The sequence below is a fragment of the Malurus melanocephalus genome, unplaced genomic scaffold (assembly GCF_030028575.1).
Source record: "Malurus melanocephalus ecotype Western Australia unplaced genomic scaffold, MMel_1.1 scaffold_342, whole genome shotgun sequence".
NCBI lineage: Eukaryota > Metazoa > Chordata > Aves > Passeriformes > Maluridae > Malurus > Malurus melanocephalus.
This window is the reverse complement of record NW_026623574.1, coordinates 354853-376504: the sequence shown is the minus strand read 5'-3', so window position 1 is coordinate 376504 and position 21652 is coordinate 354853. Positions and strand designations below refer to the sequence as shown.

The 21652-nt window shown below is 36.4% G+C and overlaps 1 protein-coding gene across 1 annotated transcript in view; it reads right to left on the bottom strand.

Annotated features, from left to right (window-relative positions):
* DOK6 (docking protein 6) overlaps positions 1-21652 on the bottom strand; it is a 235673-nt gene that overhangs the window by 77920 nt on the left and 136101 nt on the right. Inside the window, exons 4-5 of the mRNA XM_057378150.1 lie at positions 13834-13953; positions 4767-4956 (exon numbers count right to left, since the gene is read on the bottom strand). Coding sequence (XP_057234133.1) covers positions 4767-4956; positions 13834-13953 — 310 coding nt within the window. The remainder of the gene's footprint in view (positions 1-4766; positions 4957-13833; positions 13954-21652) is intronic.

Below are 21652 nucleotides of genomic sequence, written 5' to 3'. Positions count from 1 at the left end.
ATTTACAGTAAACCCACGACAGATAAACTCAATCTGCTGTTTAGATAATCCACCAGCAATCAAGAATTGCAGGCTTCTCTCCAGGGAGGTATAAACCTGTACCACCACGTATGAAGTCCCATGACAGCTGTCTCACGAGGGACAGGAATAAGGGAGGATGGAATAAGGAATAACAAAAAAGGAGGATGTTTCCTGTGACTGAACTTTAAGGGTTAATTGACTAATACATTYCATATTAACACCAAAAATCACCACAGAGGACTGACAGGCAAATGAAACATTTCAGTCAGATGTAGTGCCTGAAGCAAAYACTGAACTTTCTGCTTCAGATAACCCTAGCATCTGTGTATCTACCACAGAGAAAATGTGTGTATCAGTCTTGGGAAAAAAAATCTGAGAAATTCTCATGTCATCACTCTGTTATACTTGAGCTTAATATTTTTCTTAACCAAAGAAACAGATTCCAGATCTTAGAAGTAATAGAGAATACCATATTTCATTAATTTTTCTCTGAAGAACAAAAAACCCCAAATCAAAGGCAAATAAAGAAGGAATATTTTAGTGTGGTTCAATGAATCTCTTTGAATGCACAGCATGAATTAACTTGGAAATACTTGAAATTGTTTAAATTTCAACATCTTGTCTACAAAARGAGTGTGTAATAGATGTGTGGCTCCTTCTGTTCTCAAAAATCAAAAAAAAGCCTTCTGCCTCAAACTCTCTACTCAGCTGGAAACTCACAGAATTTGACAAAGTTTGGCTGGAGCTTCCATCAGCCCATCCCTTCATTATATTTTCTCACCATGTTTAACTTGACTTCAGGGTTTTTTTTKTTTTTTTTTTTTTTTTTTAAATGGGTCAGTTAATACACAGATAGCTTCCATACATAGAAAATAATGCAAAAGACAAAATTACAGTAAAGTGAAAAAAACCCAAAACATTTCAAAATGAACAAGGAGTCCATAAGTGCTTAATTCTCTCTGTGTCTCAGTACTGAATTCTCTGGGGTCTCCTCTTATGCTCCTGAAAAGATGCCTCAGACAGCTTGGTTGAAAGGAAAGCTTGGACAACTGCCTTTTACAGTCACCAGAGAGCAGAGTTTAAACATTTTTTATGGGCTTTATTATGGATAGTTTGGTTTCCAACATCAGCAAAATTAATCCTGTAATGTGGACAGGAGACTGCAAAGAATGCCTTCACACCTGAACCAGACTATGAAATGCTTCACCTGTATCTATTTCACTGCTTTTGGGGCATGTCTATTAAATTGTGTGTACTTAATACAATCCCAGGTAAATAAAGAGCAACCTCATCTGGACATTTAGGTGGGGAGCTCTGTAAGGACACATTTCCCATTTCAGAGGCCTAAAATCTGAGACAGTCAAGGACCAATGCCCGTGTACATGGAGGAGCACTTCCAAAAGTTTCCAAAAGAAAAGTGCACCCAGGCAGATCAACTCCACAGTGCCTCCAACATATCAAACATCCCAAATAATGAGAATGAGGCATGAACGCATGGTATACCTCCATAAATTAAGGAAATCCTGTGAATCATTTATGATTAAACATTAAAACTCCKGTTGTGGTTTAATCCCAGCTGGCAACGAAGTATCACATGCCCATTTTCTCACCCCCCACGCTGGGATGGGGGAGAGGAAGGGAAGGGTAAAAGTGAGGAAAGACAGTGTAATAGTYAAAGCAAAAGCCATGTGCACATGCAAAATGTCAAAAGAAATTAATTCACCACTTCCCATGGGCAGACAGGTGTTCAACCACTCCCAGGAAAACYGCACTCAATCACACATAAYGATGACTTGGGAAGACAAATGTCCCCCTATTCCTTCTCCATCTTCCTGCTTTATATGCCCAGCAGGATGCCATATGGTATAGGATTGTCCCTTTGGTCAGTTGGGGTCAGCTGTCGTGGCTGTGTCCCCTCCCAACTCCTTGTGCACCCCCAGACTCTTTGCTGGTGGGGTGGGGTGAGGAGCCAAARAGTCCTTAACTCTGTGTAAGCTCTGCTCAACAACACCTAAAACATCCCTGGGTTATCAACCCCGTGTTAGCACAAATCCCAAACACAAAACCCATACCAGTGACTGTGAAGAAAATGAAYTCCATCACAGCCAAAACCAGCACAACTCCCCAGGCCAGTCCAAGACTGGTTAGTTGGAAAGCCTTGATCTTAAAAAAGTAAACACTAGGCTCTTACCCCCAGTGTTYGATCCATTCACTGCGTTAGGTAAACAATATTAAACCTCACAAAGCTATTGCAGTGCCTAATGGAGTTGTGAATGATTATCTTCTGATGGGTAAAGAGATTGCATGGGATTAGCCCAGGTACTTTAGCTAATGGAATCTCTCCACCCAGCATTGAACAAAGCCACACAAAACTGTTCTTTCCCCAAATGTCAGCAGGGTTTGGATGGACAAAAAGACATATTAAAGAAATAACAGAGCAAGGAATACTTACTTTCATTGGTTCAATAAATGACAAAAATTAAGGATGAGTCTAACTTTATAGATAGTGTAAAGAGAAATATTTAGAAACTCCAGTGCAAAACTGAACAGAGAAGTCTGTCAGATTAAAAGAATCTGAGTGAATTYCTCCCATATTTTAGACATTCTTCAAATTACGTAGTGTTTACATTTCATTAGACAAGTGAGCAGTTCAGTTTTATACATCCAAGTTCATATTCCATTTAAAGGAAAAGCACTATATTTATTAAAAGATAAATTTGTCAAAAAGCTTAATTTTGATCAATTTATTTAACATAGCATCTCTTCTTGAATATGTCCACTTATTTTATTGGAGGGATTTATTTTCTCAAAGAAAGTAAAACCAAAACTCAGGGTGTACAATAAATATATAAAACAGAGCATCTAATGTTCATGCAAACCTCATACACATATACTGAGTATCTGCTAAAAATTAATAACCTATTTAAAAATAYGTCCTTTAAAGCAATTGCCTACATTTAATATTTAAGCCTTAGGGAAAAATTAAGGCAACAACACTTTTACTGCATAGCATTCTCATAAAACATGGATGAGTATTCAATTCTGATAAAACAACATGCATCAGGAATTCATTGTATTAAGGTACTAGCAGATCAGCAGATAAAGAAAATCATGTTCAGAAAGATGAGGAAGATGATTTGTTGATTAAAAAATAAAAATAAAACCCCAAGCAAATCAAAACCAGATTTTAGAATGAGTATTATTATTGCCCTATATAGCCTTCAGATGTTGTTGAAGATACTGACTTTTCTCTAGCCCTATGTTTTTACCTTTATGCATTTCCAAATCAGATAGATAAAGTACTCCCAAGCAAGCAAAAAGGGAGGAATCAGACCAAAGACAATAAAGCATGWCAGATAAAGGCAGAGCTAGCTCATAATAATAAAACACAGGAAAACAATCCACTTTTCATCAGGTCATATGGTACATGGACTGTAGGAGCAGATGATATTCAGATACTACCATGGAATTAAAATACTGTAGGAGGCTTGAAATTGAATTAAAATACTGTAGGAGGCTTGAAATGTTAATTCTTGCTAAAATTGCATATTTGAATAAACCCTTCAGCTTAATCATTGAAATCAAGTTGAAACACGGGTCAGCTTTGCTTATTCTTACTAAAAAAAAAATAAATTAAAAAAGAGCAATGATGTCTTCATGTTCAGTCATCACAGAAAACTAACGGAGCACCAAATTGGTCTAGTGACAGCAGTCTGGCTATACAAATTACTGGTAAAGTGGTAACTCCCAGCTATAAGAAATGGCAGAGGAATTTCAGCCATTATCTCCTTATTCAGTATGATCCATTTGATAAATGGAAATGTTTCTGATCACAAACTGTACTTTTTGTGAATATTTTAATGGAATTGAATAAGTATACATCAAAATGCATATAAAGATTTTTTAACAAGACGGTGTGTCTAAGCCAAGAGTGTAGAGACACCTGTAATTTCACAGATTGCTTCAGATAATTCAGGCTCCTCATAAAGGAGTATGATGAGCCATAAAAATACCCAAACCAAACCATAAARAACAATAGTGTAGAACCATAAAACACAAGTTGAAACGGCACCAGAGGAGAGTTAAATGCAGAATTATTTTTGTGCAGAAATGCAGAAAAGGCAGTGAACCTAAAGGCAAGATATGAAATGCATTAAAAAGATATGAAAGAGAAGCAAAACAGAGCTCTCTGGACATTTAAAACTGATCTGAAGATGAAAATGGCAATGAGGATTAAAACTGCAGGCAGAAAAAAGAGCTAGCCTTTTTATGGGTTCACAATGTTCTCTGTGCTCCTGCTCGCAATTATACTCCAGGGTGGCAATCAGTCATCAGGAACATCCAAAAAGAGTAATATCCACAGTAATGGAAGTTATTCCATTCATACTGTGTGATGAGCCTTTGCCATGATCCAGAATTAATTTCTTCTACATCAAAAGTACTCAAATTATACCACACTAGTGTTTAAGCACAGTGAGACTCAYAAACCTTAAGAATGACATTTCAATCACAGTTAAATAAAAGTCAGAGAAAGCTCATTTTTAATATAAGACCTACTAATGCTTATTTCGAACACTGGCCCAAATATATTGAAAAGTAACAGTCAGCAAAGGGAAGTCTATGGCCAGGCCATGTATTCTGTCTTGCTTTATAARGAGAGGCTTATCTAASTTATCAGACTGCTTTAAARAAAAACSAAAMCMMYKSYTWWTTYWTYCWTTTTTTTGCACCTYCTTAGCTCTTACCTTCCAGAYTCAAATGTAAACCACGTGGAGTCACGTCCGTATCTCCTCAAAGAGCTCAGAGGCCACATGACCAGCTTGACCTTGGCATTGTGGATGTCCCAGAGATAGATGTTTTCATGTGTGATCTGCATTGTACATTCCCCATAGATATCTAAATTTGGTGTAGGCATAAGGTACACATTGAATCGTTCTGGAAAAAAACACAAAGTAAAACATCACAAGTTAAGGCACGAATTTATACTGGGAAAAAAAAAACAAAAAACCAACAACTGAAATAAAATCTTTCGTTTTGATGGCTCAAAGATCAAAGCCAAATTTCTAGCTTTAACAGAGGTGAGGGTCCACTGATGTTGAAGCAGTCCTGCTAGTATATATGAGAGGAATAAGAGGAGAATCATCTTAATTTCATTTTCCTTATAAATGATGCAGCAGTCTGAAACATCTTTCTCAGATCATCTGCRTAGTCCTCTTGGACATATGTTCCCAGCACCTTAACTGAAGTCCTTTTTTACCCTCACATTAAGGTCCAGACTCTATAAAAATCAAAATTCACAATGATGTGAACTCTGACAGAGACTCCTCTCTCAAAGAACAGAACTGCAGGTATCCTGGTAAAATATGTGCAACCATTGCCTCTTAGAAAAGTTGTCCTTGAAATTGCAAACCAAGGTTCACTTTTTGAAGCTTGTTAATAATTACATTCCTTGTGTTCAGTTTCTGTTTATTTGCCAAAGTCATTCTTATTAGTAAAATTAATAACAATTTTAATCATCTGTTGCTTTCTTGAAAAATCTGATCCAAYGTGATGTATTATTATGGTCATGACATCAATCACTATCTGTGGCACTTTGCTTGCAAAGTGCACTTATTGCAGTAGGAGGTCAAGGGCATTAATAATTTTCTGAASTGCCTGAATTGCATGTGATTTAATAAGCAATGAAAAAAAAATTGGAAAAAAAGGAAAAAAAGAAAAAAACCCAAGATGATATAAAACATCATTAACTCATATGGAAGGAAGTAAACCAAATTATTAGGAAGAGAATTTTAAACAAAAATGCAATTTTCTTTGAAGAATAACTAATGTTTCTATGGGTTGCTTCTACAAAGAATGAAAAAMTCAGTTAAATTTCAGGTTGTACAGTTGGAAGTGCCAGCCTTTTTTCAAACTCTAAATGCATTGCAATATCAGGGCTCAAATGCATCATATGGGGGACTGCAGTCAATTCTCTCTCACAGATTTCTTTCATTTTTGAAACAGGTAGAAATGCAAAATCTCAGTGCTACTGCCTKAAGGGTGTTGACAAAAAAATGTAAGAACAGTTTAAAATATGAGCATGAGCAATGCTTATTCAATAACAATACTGGGAAAATGTTCTTTAGGAACAACTGATAGGAAAATTGCCTCCAATTACTTGATMAAGAAAGAAGTGTTTGGTAGGGAATATATTTAATCTACAATTTGAAATGAATTTTCTCACAGTGTCCTCATAAAAATTAGGAATGAATTTAATTTAAGTGAGAGAAATGTATTGCAACAGTAAAAATTAGCTTCCATTTTGTTTGAAATTCAGTGTCACAGACATTATGTCTCCATTTTTTAAACATTCAATATACATGTTTTTGACAAAACAATTAAAATATTGCAAGTGAGTTAATATAAAACATGTTTTAAGAGTGTGTGTGTGTGTGTGTGTGTGTGTGTGTGTGTGTGTGTGTGTGTGTGTGTGTGTGCGCGTGAATAAAGCAGCAAAAATTTGAGGAATTAGAGAAAGCGAGGAACTGCTGGGTGAGCAATAAAAATTGCTGCATAGCTGTAAGTAAACTTGTCATGCCCAGTGTTGTTCTGTTTCAGTCAATTTAATTTTGTCCTATTAATGACTCCCCAATTGATTCATTCAGTCACAACCTCTTCTCCCAGGCTCTAGCTCTCATTAGTCACACTAATGAGTATTAGCCCTAAAAGTTTAATTTTATGACTAGGATCCCATGTGTGAAACTCCAAACATTTTGTAGAAGTCTTGTGACACACAGCACAAATAGATTAGCAGAGGCTGCTGAGATCACTGKAAAGAATTTCCCCAATGCTCAGAGGAGTGCATGGGGCACAGGTCTAATGTAATGCCTCCTAAAGTAAATGGAARGACTCACACATGGGAGAAAAAGGGGTCAATCACTGCACTGGGAAGGGAATGGTGGTGAACAAGGTAACTTTTATTTTGCACTGGAATTATATATATATATCTGCCCTTTCAGGATCCATGTGTCATTGGGASTGTCATGCAGAAATTCCTCATAACTGTGCAGGTGTGCTTTTATCATTTATTAGACTCCAGTTTTGCACTGCCATGCTGTCACTTATTGCTGCTTCCCTCCTCTATTTGAAACAAAAACACAGTAACTGGCCTGTCAGCTCTTTCTCTCCTGCATTACAGAAAATAACAGAATGTAGCCATGGGGGGATGGGGTTGGTGCATGGGAATGAAAATTTTCTCTGTGTTCACTGACAGAACCTGTCTGAGGCAGTTCTCTGCCTCAGACAGCAGAGAGAATGAAAAGGTACAATTATTTTTTGAAGTAAACATTAAACTGTTGTGTGGAAGGCACASAATGTTTCAACTTGGTTTAGGTGTTACCAGGATACTCATGAAATGCTCAAGTTCTCTGATGTGTTTGAGGGTATTATTGCRTGAAGGGCATTCAGGACATATGGTATCCTCAAACTGTCAGGAGACATTTGCTGACTTTGCATGGGAGGTCAGTGTCTAAGGTGAGATGTCACGGATTAAAGGAAGTATGTCTGATTAAAGTGAACATCAGCTGCAGGGCAAAACGTAGCACCCTTGGAACTGAATCAAATTGGCAAGAAAAACAAGTGCACAAACATATGTGCTGGAGAAGACTGAGAACAGATATATTTGCTTTTGGAATAAAAACTATACTTTTGAGTAGTGGGAAACTGAGGACTAGATACTATTAAATGGTCTTATTAATTAGCATGCAGACTCCAATTTTTTCATTTCAGAAAATATTTGAGAAGGTATCTAGCTTATGGTAGTACAGTCATTTCACCTTTAGTGGACTGTTTTGCCCTTACACTTATCCAGGCAAAAACAAATATTCATCACAGGCCAGATTTGAGAATCCCAGCCGAATTCTGACTCCAGAGCTTCTGAATGACATCAAATAGATTATTAAGCTTTTCTTTGGTTCAGATACCATCTGCATAGGAGTAGGATGAGATAATAACAGTTCTAAGCAAATAGAAGTTAATAAGGGACCCAGAGGGCAGAGAGATGGAAGAAACCAAGCAAGTAGACATGATGTTGTTGGACAAGATAAGGCTGAGACTGAACTGGTGCAATTCCTCATCATTCAGGATCCCTATCCTCCATCCTTCTCTAAAATTGGTGAGAGCAAAGTCCAGGGAGTGGAGAAGCCAGGATGAGAAGGAAATGCTGATAGATTGCTACACTTATTATTTCACTAAATGCGACTGCTCTTTGCCATCTCCTTGAATAAGCAGAGCAATGCTTCATCATACACTTAGTGCATGTAAAGGTGTTCAGCATTCGAGCTTTGGCAAGAATACGACACTTAATAATGCTTTCCAGGGCACAGGAGCAGAAGAGCCTTTATGAAAATGAGCATATTGACTGAGACGSAGACTTGGCAGCAACTCTGAAATGCTCTCAGCCTTCCAGCTGTACTGGGGAAGCAAAATGACTGGARCCCAGTGATCCTGATCCTGCCATTTTACCACTGGATTCCTTTGGTGAARTCATCCCAGCCGGAAAACCGACCASATGACATTGCAATCTTGCAATCCAGATGCTTGGTTTAATTTCAGATTTAATGATGGGTAAAAAGTTACTTATAGAAGGACACAGTCAGGTTGATGGCACCTATGTAAATAAGCAGAGGTTTTGAAAGCAAATATTCAGTTTATACATGAAAGATAATCTTTCACCTATGAGACTTCTGCTGCTGACCACCTATGGCTAATTTTTACATGGTGAGAGATCTTAAAGTCCTGAAGGKACAGAATTCTGTGTTTATTCAAATCTCAAGTTTATTAGAATGTTTCTCTTCTGCTTTACACAGCAAGGAACCAGGACTTTAGAATCAATTTTTTTCCTTTGCCTATAAATATTCTGCTTTGCCTCCATTAAAAATGTAAGCATCTCAATAAAAGTATAAAGGTAAGCAAATATTTTAAATTGTTTCACTGGAAAGCAGTAAGGTAGAGAAGAACTTGAAGTCTCACTGRATTAACATTAAAACCGTGAACACCTTACTTTTCTGAATAAACCTGTGTTTCATTTATTAAAAAAAAAACCCAACAAACAAACCTATTGTATAAAAATGGATTAAGGATAACAGAAGATGAATAAAAAACCATGCAAAGTGCTTTTATGTATTAAATTACAGAGATTCTACAGACCCTAGAAAATGCCCTAAAACAAGTCAGCTTTGTGAATGTAATTATAAAGTCACTCTGCTTTGGTTGTAGTTTGTAATCTCAATATGTAGCACAAAGAAATGTCTCATAATCCTCTTCTGAGGATTCAAGGACGTTGTTCACTATGAAAAGCTACATTTTTACTAACAAGAATTAATGAGTTTCTTGCAATTAAAATCCAGGAAGCAAGATTGCTGCTGCTGTGGAAGGTTTTTAAATAAAAAAAAAAGGAAGGTAAAAGCAATGTTATGAAAGAAGAAAAACCTTACAAAGGAATTAATTTTATGAAATACTAATTTAAATATTAGGCAGGGAGGAAAAGCAAAAATTCAATTATCTTTCAAACTTTTCCAGACTTTGAAAATAAAAGCCTAGGTTTATGATGGAGTCAAATTAAAAAAAAAATTGAAAGCTCAAAACACATAATAAAAAAGCCTCATATTGATATCACAGGCACAATAGTTAACAGTAAATAAGATACAGCAGCAAAGGATTCTTCAGTTTAAAAATTTTCATTTTAATATTTGCCCATTTTCTTCAGGTTTTACATCAGGTTTACAAGGAAAGTGTAACAGAAAATGGTTTAGTGCAAGTAAAGTTTAATAGAAAATGATTTGGCACAAGTATTCAACTATTTTAGTGCTATTATTTAGTAATCAAAACACATAGGAATAGAATCTTCACCAGGTATACCTACTCGTAAAGAATGAATTTATTAATAGTCTACAGATAATGCTTTTTTTACCAATATTATCTTGAATATTATGATTTCCTTTTCACAGTAAATATAGTCTGTGATTATATACTGTCAATTTGGGTGACATCTTTTAAATTGGACACACTACCCATTGTGAACACAGAAAAAATCTAGATATAAAATCACCAAAGCCCCAACTGTTTGTTTCTGTCATTATGTTTTGRGGTGTATTGCGAATGCTTCCAAATGCATTGAGAGCTGGAAAGGGAGCTTCCAATTTTTCCAAGGGAAGTCAACATTCATAATTTCTTGATCTAGCAGCAGCTCGAGAAACCTAAGGATTATGAAATGTGTATGTAAAAATCATGGCATATTGCTTAGAAAACTTGTCAGCGGTGTCCAATCAGATCCAACTTAGCCCAGATTTTCTTTCCTGGAGTTATAACTGTGTATTATTATTTATCATTGCATATAATGATATGCATTACACTAAATTAATTAACTGAATAAGATCTTGAAGTGAGGCCTCTACAGCTTTTGCTTTCATATTKTATTTTAATTCTTTAGCAAATAATCTAAAAGGGCATTCATAAATAATAAGAGACCATGCTCAGTGTGAAAAGAAACTTAAACAGAAATAAGTGAAAAGAAATTTAAACAGAAACAAGGTTGCTGCTATAGGGCTGAGCTACACCAACAAATCACTTAGACTTGCAGGAGAGGGAAGGTRAAATGGTTGGAGAGCAACAGAAGCTTAATTTCATATCTCACTTTTATTGGAATTTGCATACCATTCCAAGCTAAGCAGCCATTAGCTATGAGCCTTAAATTTGCAAAGAAAACCACCTAATAGTCATTTTCTGCAGTAGAGTTTACACAGCAAGACTTGCGGTAATACTTCTTGAAGCAATAAAGGAGCTGAAATCCAATGAGAAGATTTCTGCTACTGCTGTGCTTTGCACAAGAGTTRCTTAGGCACCTTCTCCATCCTTCCTGCTGCAACACAGCAGCAGAGCTCTCTGCTACGAGAAGTGCAGCTCTACAATTTGCCACTTTCTGCTGTCACCACTGCAGAATCWCTTGGAGCTGGAGGCAACAGYRCAAMYGCAGTAAAACACATCTCACTGGCACTTACTGACCAACCCAGAACGACAGAAGATGCCTCTTTCAGGTACCTTAAACTTTTATCCTCATGTGACAGGACTGCCTTGTGATTGTACAGGCTTTGAGCCGTGGCATTTGCACACCAAATTTGCACACAGTAGCTTTGCCAGCCTTTGGAGATGTTTTACAAACCCGGTTGTTGCGTTCCTGTCACAGGGAATCAGGTGTGTTCCCTCCTCAAAGATAAGGCTCATCTCAGAAGAACCACAGGAGCGAGAGTGGGAGGACAAACAGGCTCAGATGACATAAAAAGAGGTATTAAACAAATGACAGAAACCACATGTATTTCCCTTGCCAAGTATTTTATGAAATGTGATTCTCTGTGTATGAAAAAACTATAAGTAGCATGTAGAAATTTGAATAATCCTAGGGCATATGCAATAACAACTAAGACAATATTTCAAAAGTTGCAAACTGAAGGTAGTGGCGTCAGTGGTCACATGCAGGAAGAAAACAACAAATCTACACATCAAAAAGTTGGTTTTTTTTTCATCAAGAGACAGCCAATTTATTTATTTTATGCTTTTGGTGAACACCCTTTCCTCATGGAAACATCCTTTAAGAACAAGAATGGGCAAGTAGTTGAACAGATAAAGAACATTGCATATTATATATATTAGCTCTTGGAAAATGTAAAGCAGGTCATGAAAAAAAACTCTCCTTATTAGGCTAGTTTTTTCTAAGTCCAAAGAGGTATTTTATCAAATTTTAAACATTTCAGGAAATCTTTTTTTATAGCTCACCAAAAGATTCCACCCTTCAACTAGTCACTTTTTCAGTAACACTGTCATGTGGGGAATGACACTGCCAGGTGTGCAGAATAAGAGAACCAGTGTAAACTGAAGGCACGGCTCCACTCAACTGATTTTACTGAAAAAAATGGCTTCAGGAATTTGAGTGCAGGTTCCTACAGCACAGATAAATGAACAAAAGCCCAGATTTCATACCCACAGTAAGAATCTCTGCACTTTTTCCTCCTTCCAAGTTGATTAAAAGACACCCACAACAGAATTCGCTTTGCTTCTGAACAAGACAACTTTGAATTTCAAAAATGCTTATTAAAATGCAAAGTTGWGCATCAAGGGGATGAGGGAAGGATGAGGATAGGTATCAGAATTACTTGTCAGAGATACTGTAACTAACGATTTAGCAGAGCATGCTCGTCAAATATTGGATTATATATATTCAGTCACTTGTTTTAAAAGAATACAGCTAATGATACCCTCCATGCATTATTATTCATGTGATTTGTACAACAAATRCATGCTTTGCCTCTTTGTTTCCTTTCATTTATTTACTTAGAACAATAAAGATGCTAATGATGTTCATATATGCTGGTTGGTAACACTGCAATTAATTTCTAGACTAAAGCAATTGAATCAAGACTAGTTCATACAACAAAACTAATATATGTCTCCTGGAGGTCATGTGTGTTTGACTGGATCTCTTTTAGGAACATGATAAAATGTAATATTTGTCATCTGTGCCCAAAAGCTGCTTGAAAGTACATGACTTCACAGCAGAAAGAGCTTGAGGAATTTCAAGCTACTTTTCTCTTCACATCACAGGCTTTTTMCAAGGTTTATTTCCTTTCACATTTGTGAAAGACCTCCACCTGTTCACACAGTTCCCTCTTCAGTAGCATGCAGATGGGTTTTGTACCTACAGCCTATGAACATATAGCAGATGGGATGCTTTGAGTGGTGTCTGATCTTCATCACTTCCCTACAACATTAGCAGCTCTCCCTTTGTTAAGTAGCTTGAGACCACAAATTGAATTCTGTTTCTCATAGCAGGCAAACAACTTTATAAATATTTGAACTTCTTTTAAACCACATTTCAACATGTCTGTTTTTCGAACAAAATTCCTTAAAGATTTCTGTATATGTCATGCTGTGTGCTATTAGGTTCAGAGAAAGGATGTAATATAACAAATACAGTGCTATTCATTCTATAATTTAATTATGTAATTTTGTTTATAATGATAGTTGGCTTGATACTTTATGACCATTGAGGCAGTGTGTGTTATTACTTTGTTGAAAGCTACTGGATCTTATGAAAGCATCAAGACAGTAATAATCATTGAGAGCTGTAATTTAGGGARGACTAAATGAGCACATTTTGTGTTGCCCTTGTGTTCATTAATAGGAATTAAATGGCAGGGTAATCACAGATTTTCTTTTGTTATTGCCTATTCCATCCACTACCATTCTTCCTGTGCAYGTGTATAATCCAAAGAGCCTTTAGATGAAGATTTACAACTCTGGCTTAGTGGTGACTAGCATCTGTCACTGCCTTTTTCACCCATATTTGACATCATTTAGATGATGCTGATTTCAGTATAGAAGACAGGTATGAGTTTAAAGCAAATATGTTTTGCAGTCCAAATTGGTGTCAGTGTGTTCATYGCTGTCCTTAAGATGAGGCAGAACAACAGCTGCTCCTGAATTGCTCTGCACAGAAGCCATCATTTCCAGAAAGACAAGGGTCATGCTCATCATTTCCCATGACAGGGAAATTGAACACAACGAATACACAAAGTAACTCTGCAGGTGTTACTTGGCATGGAATTTATTAATCTTTATTTGTAAAAAAAAATATGATTGAGCTTCAAAAGCACATCCAAATGTTTAGTTACTAATGATGTGCCTCTAGCAAATAGCAAACGTCCTCACAACAGGCACAAGCAGAGATCACGTGGGACATCACCTAAGAACTGATCTAGCAGCAAATAAAAAATTACTTACCATTTTGTTCTCTCTGGACTCCAGCAGCAAGCAAATCTGGTTCCCCGAGACTTATATCATTGAGCCTGGCTCCTAGACACTCCATGCAAAGATGTTTGCACCACTCCTCTGCCTCTAGTTCTGAGGAAACAGAAAAAAAATCATTCATTGACATTTTACGAAAAAAGCGTGGCATTAAATCAATACTTTCTTRCTGACAAGCTTTACCACAACATGCTTGTGTTGAAACATAAGTTATTAGCGTTAAGTTCCACATTAATTTCTTTGCCTTGATTGATGAACTTTTGAAAAGGGTTCACTCTATTAAGTTTGCATCTTCCATCCTCAAATTTGAGGATAGGAGGTGGAGTTAATAAAGAAGTAGAATAATACATTTTCAAGGCAGTATATTTCTAGTAGGCCTTATTGAAAGAAAAAGCGTAATTTAGACGAGCTTTATATACAATAGCTGAAATATTCTTTACTGCTTTTTAGGTGAGTCTGAGCTCCTAAGTACTGTTTCTAAAAGTACAAGAGCATTTTTCTTAGAGCAAAGGAAAAGCAGCAATAAAATGGTCTTCAAATGCTAAACTTCCCTCTCTGCTGTAGTGGAAGACTGTGCCTGCCAAGTTAGTCTGAATAATTCATTTCTTCAGTTCTGTTCACGTTCTTTTGGTCTCAGAGCAATTTGGGCATTAGTTGAAACACTTATACGGAGATTTAAAACCTCCCAGTCCTTTCTGAGTCCTTCACTGCATCCCATTGATGCACACACAAGAGCTCCTTGTCTGCCAGTCCACCAAAACGTGAATTCCAAAAGGCATAACTCCCACACACACCACAGCATCCTCCCAGTCAACCTCAGCTTCATCCTATCYACTTCCCAAACTCAACACTGTGAAATCCCTGGCACTGGTCAAACAAGCATCACCTCCAGTTGGAGCTAACACAGTGTGAAACCACAACTAAGAAAAATCATGTAACTACCCTGACTGTCTCCTCTTCACAGGAAAGACTTCACCTAAGGGAAAYTTCCTGGAGAGCAGGCTCAGCACCAGRCACTCACTGACCATCCATGGTCATRGGCAGTCTGTATCTGATCATCTTTAGCAGTTAGTGACTCCAGGAATCTAGAAGAGCTCACATTAAACTGCCACAGTTTTTTCAGTCCTTTTTTGGGGRCATCTGGAAAATAATTTTGTGACAATTTCTCCAGTGTCGTGCTGAAATTTGGAGAGAGAAAAATACTGCAAGCAAGCCCCAAAGCACTTAGTGCTGATGACTCACTGAAATTAATGACATTTTTTATCTGAGAAAAAGTCTTCTAGGCCTAATTGTTACAGTTCTCAAATTCTTGCCTGGTTAGACATAGATCTCACATGACAGAAATATTTGCTGGACCAGAAAGTGAGACAGGCACACAGTTCCACATCTCCAAGCACTTTGGGTACCCTCCTTAGTGTCTTGAATAATAGTGAAGTACCTTCAAGTGTCTTGAATAATTTGGGAACAGGTAATTCCTGAGTAATTCTGGCTGTCAGCTGACTAAGTTACCAGACAAACACTTCAAATAATAGTCTATTTTGAGATTTTTTGAGAGCCAAAGTGGTTGTTGCCAAAAGAATTTGGGGGGCTTTTTCAGAGTATTGTGAGGAGAGTGGTATCCCTTAACCCTCCCTGCTTTTTTTTCAGTCTGTGTCTCAGGACACAGATCCCCAAAGTTGGTCTTCTCATAACGTCCTCATCTTCTGGTGGTAAGAGGAAGAATATTATGTCAGTAACAYCCTGATGAAATTTAGTTCTGTATGAGAGAAGAAAATATTGAGGTAACAGCACACAGTATTTTCAACACAGCTACAGATACAGCCTCCCTGATGGAAGTAAGGACAGAATAAGTTCATCTCTAGACAGCGAAAAACTTTACAGCTTTTAAAAGAAACAAGATGAGTTTGTTAAAAAGCCTACTTCCAAAATTACTCTATTCATGCATGAAGAAATAKCCTGTGAATTTTCTCTTCCTCTCCTTCAGTCTTTGCCATTTCCTTGGATACCTGTRAGATCTTTTGAACCAAAGCCATGCCTTATAAATCACACTGTCCCACAGAGAGGGTTTCATGCCAGGGAGATCGATGGTGGAACTGGACCCCAAGACACGCTGCCCTGTTCTGGCAGCATTGTGGGTGGGGTGAGGGAGCAGGGCATGGCACACAGGTAAGAGAGGTTCCACTGAGCTGCCCAACATCTGCTTCCAGTGACAGATAAACACGGGACAGTCAATGGGGAAAGGTGGTAGCACAAAGGTGACACTGCAAATCTAGGCAAGGGCTCCCATGTTTCCTTCTTTTCCCTTCTTTTCTGTCTAAACTGTGTCACAGAACAATACTTATGCTGACAGAATGCATAGTTCTATATRAAGCCTGCAATTTTTCCTGGAGTGTGGCCAGGATATAACATTTTATGTATTTTACCAAATCTGCATTATATTACTTTTTTTTTGTTGTTGTACTTGCACCTGGACTGAAAGGGCATGTACTGAAAATGTAGAATGAGATGATGGTAAACAAATATTAACCTAGCCTTTCTAAAATTACAAATATCTGGGGAGAAAGTGAAATACACTGGTAATTCCGTGAGTCCAGCTTAACATCAATATATATTCAAAACGGCACTCATGTAAGAGCAACAAATTCAATTTATATGCATTCTCACACCAAATTTCCAGCAGGTATTTTTGTAAACAAACAAGCAAACAGCTTCTAGGAAGCTGTTTCTTCCATGTGTCTTTCTCTTGTCTCCTCAATTCACCTGCCTCTCCCTTTTACAGGAAGATCTAGATTTTGCAAGTTTGAATCCAGAAACCACATTTTAGAGTGTTCGACTGGCAGGTTAATTTAAGCTGCTGCCTCATTGCTGCCAGACACTGATGATCTCCTTCATTAAACCCAGATCAAACCATTCTCCAGTTGCCATACAGAGGAAACTCACCTTAGTATGGGCATTATGAGATCATGGCTATATTTTGCAAAGTGTGGGCTATAACATGCCTTGTACTGTTGCATAACTCAAAAATTCTTTCTTAAAAATATGATTGACTTAATGCAATGGGAAATACAGTTTCAATGTAGAGCTGAAATATCTTCCCACAGAACTGTGAGGATTTGTGTCTGCTGTCAGAAGWATCAACATTATCTACAGATGTGCCTGGAAGGTCAAGGATGTGAAGGTAGCRTGAGAGTTAGTTCTGCCTAATGCATCCTGATAGCTATTGCTACCTTGCAGGGAATTGCCTTCAACATTTTCCTTGATGGACATGTGAAACCTTCTTTAGAAGCAGGTGAATTACCTTTCAAAAGCAAAGCCTCGATTCTCCTTTTGCCATGTGCATCTATAAAGCAATTCACCATTCTTTGCAAAACGTTTACAGAATGCCTTGTGATTCTGGATAACAAATGAAATGTTATTTATGATTCAAAAAATTATTTATTATAATTTACAGTACATAAACATGTCATGGTARCAATCTTTAAGAATGACAGGTACCACATCAGAAAACAGAGATATCTCAGTTACTTCTTTATTTTGATTACATGCATATATTGAAACAGAAGAAATATTACAGTGAAACCAAGTCATAAAAAAGTGTCAGCAAAATTGTTCTCTTTAATGCAAGTAGTTTAGATTTATTGGTGGTAAATGCAGAGTTTTTAGTCGTAACTGGTACTTGTCATTGAAAAATTTATTTTCCTTTTAAGATAACTGAATTCCTGGTCTGAATGATAAATTRTAAAGCCTGCTTTCACAGCTGTAAATAAAATCAAAATACTTGCATTTTTATCTTTACTGTTATTCAATTATAAAATGCTGCTATACTAACGTCATGAGGTGAGATACAATACAAAGAGATTGGAGACCTTAATTAGGAACTATTTGTTGCCTAAGAAATATCACTGGAAATAAATATGTAAACTTGTTATTGGCAACATTTTCCTGCAGCTGATCTGAGTTTTAGGCCATGCCTGAGGTTATATGTCATTTCTGTTTCAGTTCCCAGGTGATTACACTGGTGCTGTACCTACTCTGACCACCGTCCTGGAAAAAGGTGATGCCATAGGATGATAAGTGAGTTTGTTGTTATAATAACAATGATGAAATAATATTGGCAAATTGTGTTACAGATAGGAATTTGTCATAGTAAAGCTGTTTTTTTTTCTGCTCCTTACAGCTTAAAAGAGCTCATTATACAGAACRTATTCTACAGAAAAACAGTGAGGGGCAATGAAACAGATCTATGGACAAATTTCAATTCAACTGTCCTTAGAAATCCTCTAGATCCCCTAGATCTCTAAGGCTACAGGTGGGATTGTTTTCAGACTCCTAACTTAGGGAGCATTTTCTGTGTGGCCTTAACCACGCACATTCTGAATCCTAATACCTTCATGCTCTTCCCCATTTACCKTCTGTGCTCACACGGCACAATCCCACAGATCTTTCCATCTCCCAGCACCACTGGCTCCCTGCACAGCTGGATGCCTCCAGGCTGAGATAAACCCCAAAATGCCGACCTCTCCTGCTCCAGTGCTTTCAACTCTGGGACATCCACCTCCATCACTACAAGCAGGAATTTATTGAATTTGTAAAAATAGGCTCAATTTATATGAACCTCCTAAAGACAGGTCTCTTTCCCTTGTCATGTAGCCCACATAAAATGATGCAGTCAAGAATTTAAGTTGGAAATAGAATGTGTACAATATTAGAGGGGAATAACAAACACTTGTGTGAATCAAAAAATCTCACTTCTTTTTGTTTTACCTGATGTCGAACTGCATAAACCTAAAAGGTTAGTTTCTTAATTTCTAAAACATCTTTGTTCATTTGTTGTTTAACAAAAAAAAAAACCCCAATCTTGTTGTTTACAAGTTATTTAACTCTTCTTACCTCTAAATGTCTGTAAGAGGCACAAAMACAACTAACTATTCTTACTCTGAATGAAAGTGGAGAATCTTTCCTGTTCAGATTAGTGGGACTTTGACCTGGTATTCTCCACCAAGAAAGAAAGAAAGATAATATTGAAAAATGTGCCAATTTATCTCTTCTAAAAATCACCCAGACTTAATTAGAAGCTAATAAGAAAAAATATTATAGGATTCCCACAGGATTGTTGTGCTATTATACCACACTACATTAAATATATGAAGCAACTTAATCTCTTCCTTTTTTTTTTTTTTTTCACTAGCAAATAACACTATTGCCTTCAGGCATGTAATTTCTTATCACAATCAAGACCCTCAAAATATGTCATTTATCAGGATATATATCATCCTTTGATGATTCAAATAACTTTATTTTATAAATATTTAAAATATGCTATCTAACCATGTCTCTGTTACTTTGGGCACTTTTACTAGAGCACATCATAAACACTCAGATACAAATCAAAAACAATGCGGGTATTTCATATCTTTGCTCAGAGCAACAGAAGGATAGTGCTTATTTTGTGTAATTATATATTAGTGATTAACATTGGCTATGCATGAATTTGGCAAATTTTTKTTAAGTGATAGCTGGGAAGCAATGAAAGGGACATACATTCTATTTATAGTAAAMGAACAGAAAATCAGCCTGTATGCAGACTAAAACTTGCTTTCAAATAGAATTAACAGATAACGGCTACAACTCTGACAGCAACTGGTTTGCTAAAATTATTTTTTTTATTGACCAGCTATATTTGAAGATATTTTATGACATATGGGATTCATATACAGAATTTTTCCTTGTGTTAAAAAATACTACTTTTCTAAGGAAAATTTCCAGTATTTTTCTTAAACTGAGATTTTTGAATTGTTCACCTAGGGTAAAATACTATGTTAATACTTAAGTGTAAATCATTGAACTAAAAGACAAAGGAAAGTCATGAAGGAAAAACACATATACTGAAATTTTTATTAATTTAATAGTAGATACTCAAGCAGTGACAAAATATATTAAAGGAAACCTGAGAATATTCTTTGAAAAAAAATGTTGGTGACTTAAGTTCCTTCAAAAYTTCTTGTCATTGCCACTTTTTAATACTATTAAGACCCTTACTTTTGAACTAATTCCACCTATWAAAATGCATTCATATTTTTCACTATACCATCAGTTTAAAGACRTAATAACCTTTAATTTGAACATGATAATTTTTTTGTTGTTGTTTAAAGAAATACTGAATAATGCAGCAATCAAGACAAAWTAAAATTACAGAATATGCACTTACTGTGTAACTTCTTCTGTTGGTATTTGGAGTTAATGCATTTTTTTTTTATAAGTAAGGGGTCTAAGTATAATACAAAAAATACAAAAAGAAACTTTCATTTCCCCATTGTCTGCTGTTTTAAACTTGTGTTGGCATAGGGACAGTACAGTTAATTCCAAGAATAGCTTTTAAAATTGTTATTTCTGCCACACTTATCCAGAGATTCAAGATTTATCAAGAACAAGGTTCTGATAATTAATTTGATTATGACCTGTGTTTGCAAATAGCCAGCTGTGTATGTCTGTACTTATTGAGATATATCAAAGCTGACRTTTTCCTGAAAATAACCCATTTTTTTCTTCAGGTCTGACACAAAGATTCAGCTTGAATAGCCAGCACTCAGCTGCCAGTCTCTCTATTGTCCTCTCTATAATATAAACATGTACAATGTTAAGTCAATCTTTTTGAAGGCAATAACAGCATTGAAAAAGATTTATCATATTGATGTTACTGTCCATTAAAGTCTTGTCCATTAAAGCAGCAAGAAGCAAAGTTTCCCTTATGAAATGCTGCCTTAGAATGTAGTTTTCATACAGAAACAGAACTCAGATGACTTGTTTGAAAAATGGAGAGTGCATGGGAAAATGAAGAAAAATAGCCTACAAGGAAGTAATTTCCTTTGCTCGATACTACTGCTAATGTAACCATAGGACATTTGTCTTCCTTTCTTTATTTCTTTACAAAAATGGCAATTTCTGCTATTAAAAAAAAAAAAAAAGTGGCTATCAGCTTAGTCTGTGATTAGTCCTACAGAAATGAACGATGCCATTCCAGGAAGAAAATGCTATTTAGTGGATAAATTAGTACTTGAGGGTAGATTTATAGATATTCTTAAAAATTATGTATTCTACTTCATGCTGGGGACTGGGGGGTCTTATTATACCACAAAAGTTTATCAAGTCTTACCATGTCCAACAGATCAACAATGGGCTGATATCATTGTCCAAAAATATACCTAGCAAGTTTTCACTCTCCGTTCAAACTTTCTTTAAAGTGCAAAGTAAGAATTACTAAAACCTGCCTAAACATAGAAGAAACATTTACATTTTGTCTGAAACTAACAGGCCAGTTACAAGAATCTGATGTGGGAATCATACAGTTCCCCAGGACTGTCAATCCACACCTGTTTCAGCAGTTATTAACATCAAATTGCAATGACATGAAAGTAAAATAACCTCAGGCAGCTTGTCTGAAGTGGGAATGACATAAACACCATCAGTCAAGWGTCCAAAAAAGGTCTGTCACCAGGAACATAACACACAGAGGATGCTATCACATCAACTTTTGCTGCTACCCCATGATGGGCAGTCAGCAATAACATTTTTCTGTCTTAAAAACTGGTAGTATTYCAGATTTAGTCTACCCCCACAATATTTTTATTCCTCTCGGGAAAGTCATAATGCTGTTTTTTGAATGCACAAGAAATTTAAAAYCTTCTGTGCAAATACAAAGTATGCCTCCTCTCCATTTCCAAGACTTTAAGTTATGGTCAAATGAGAGAATCCAAAACCCAAATAAACTGGCACCAATCCTAGGGTATGTTTCACT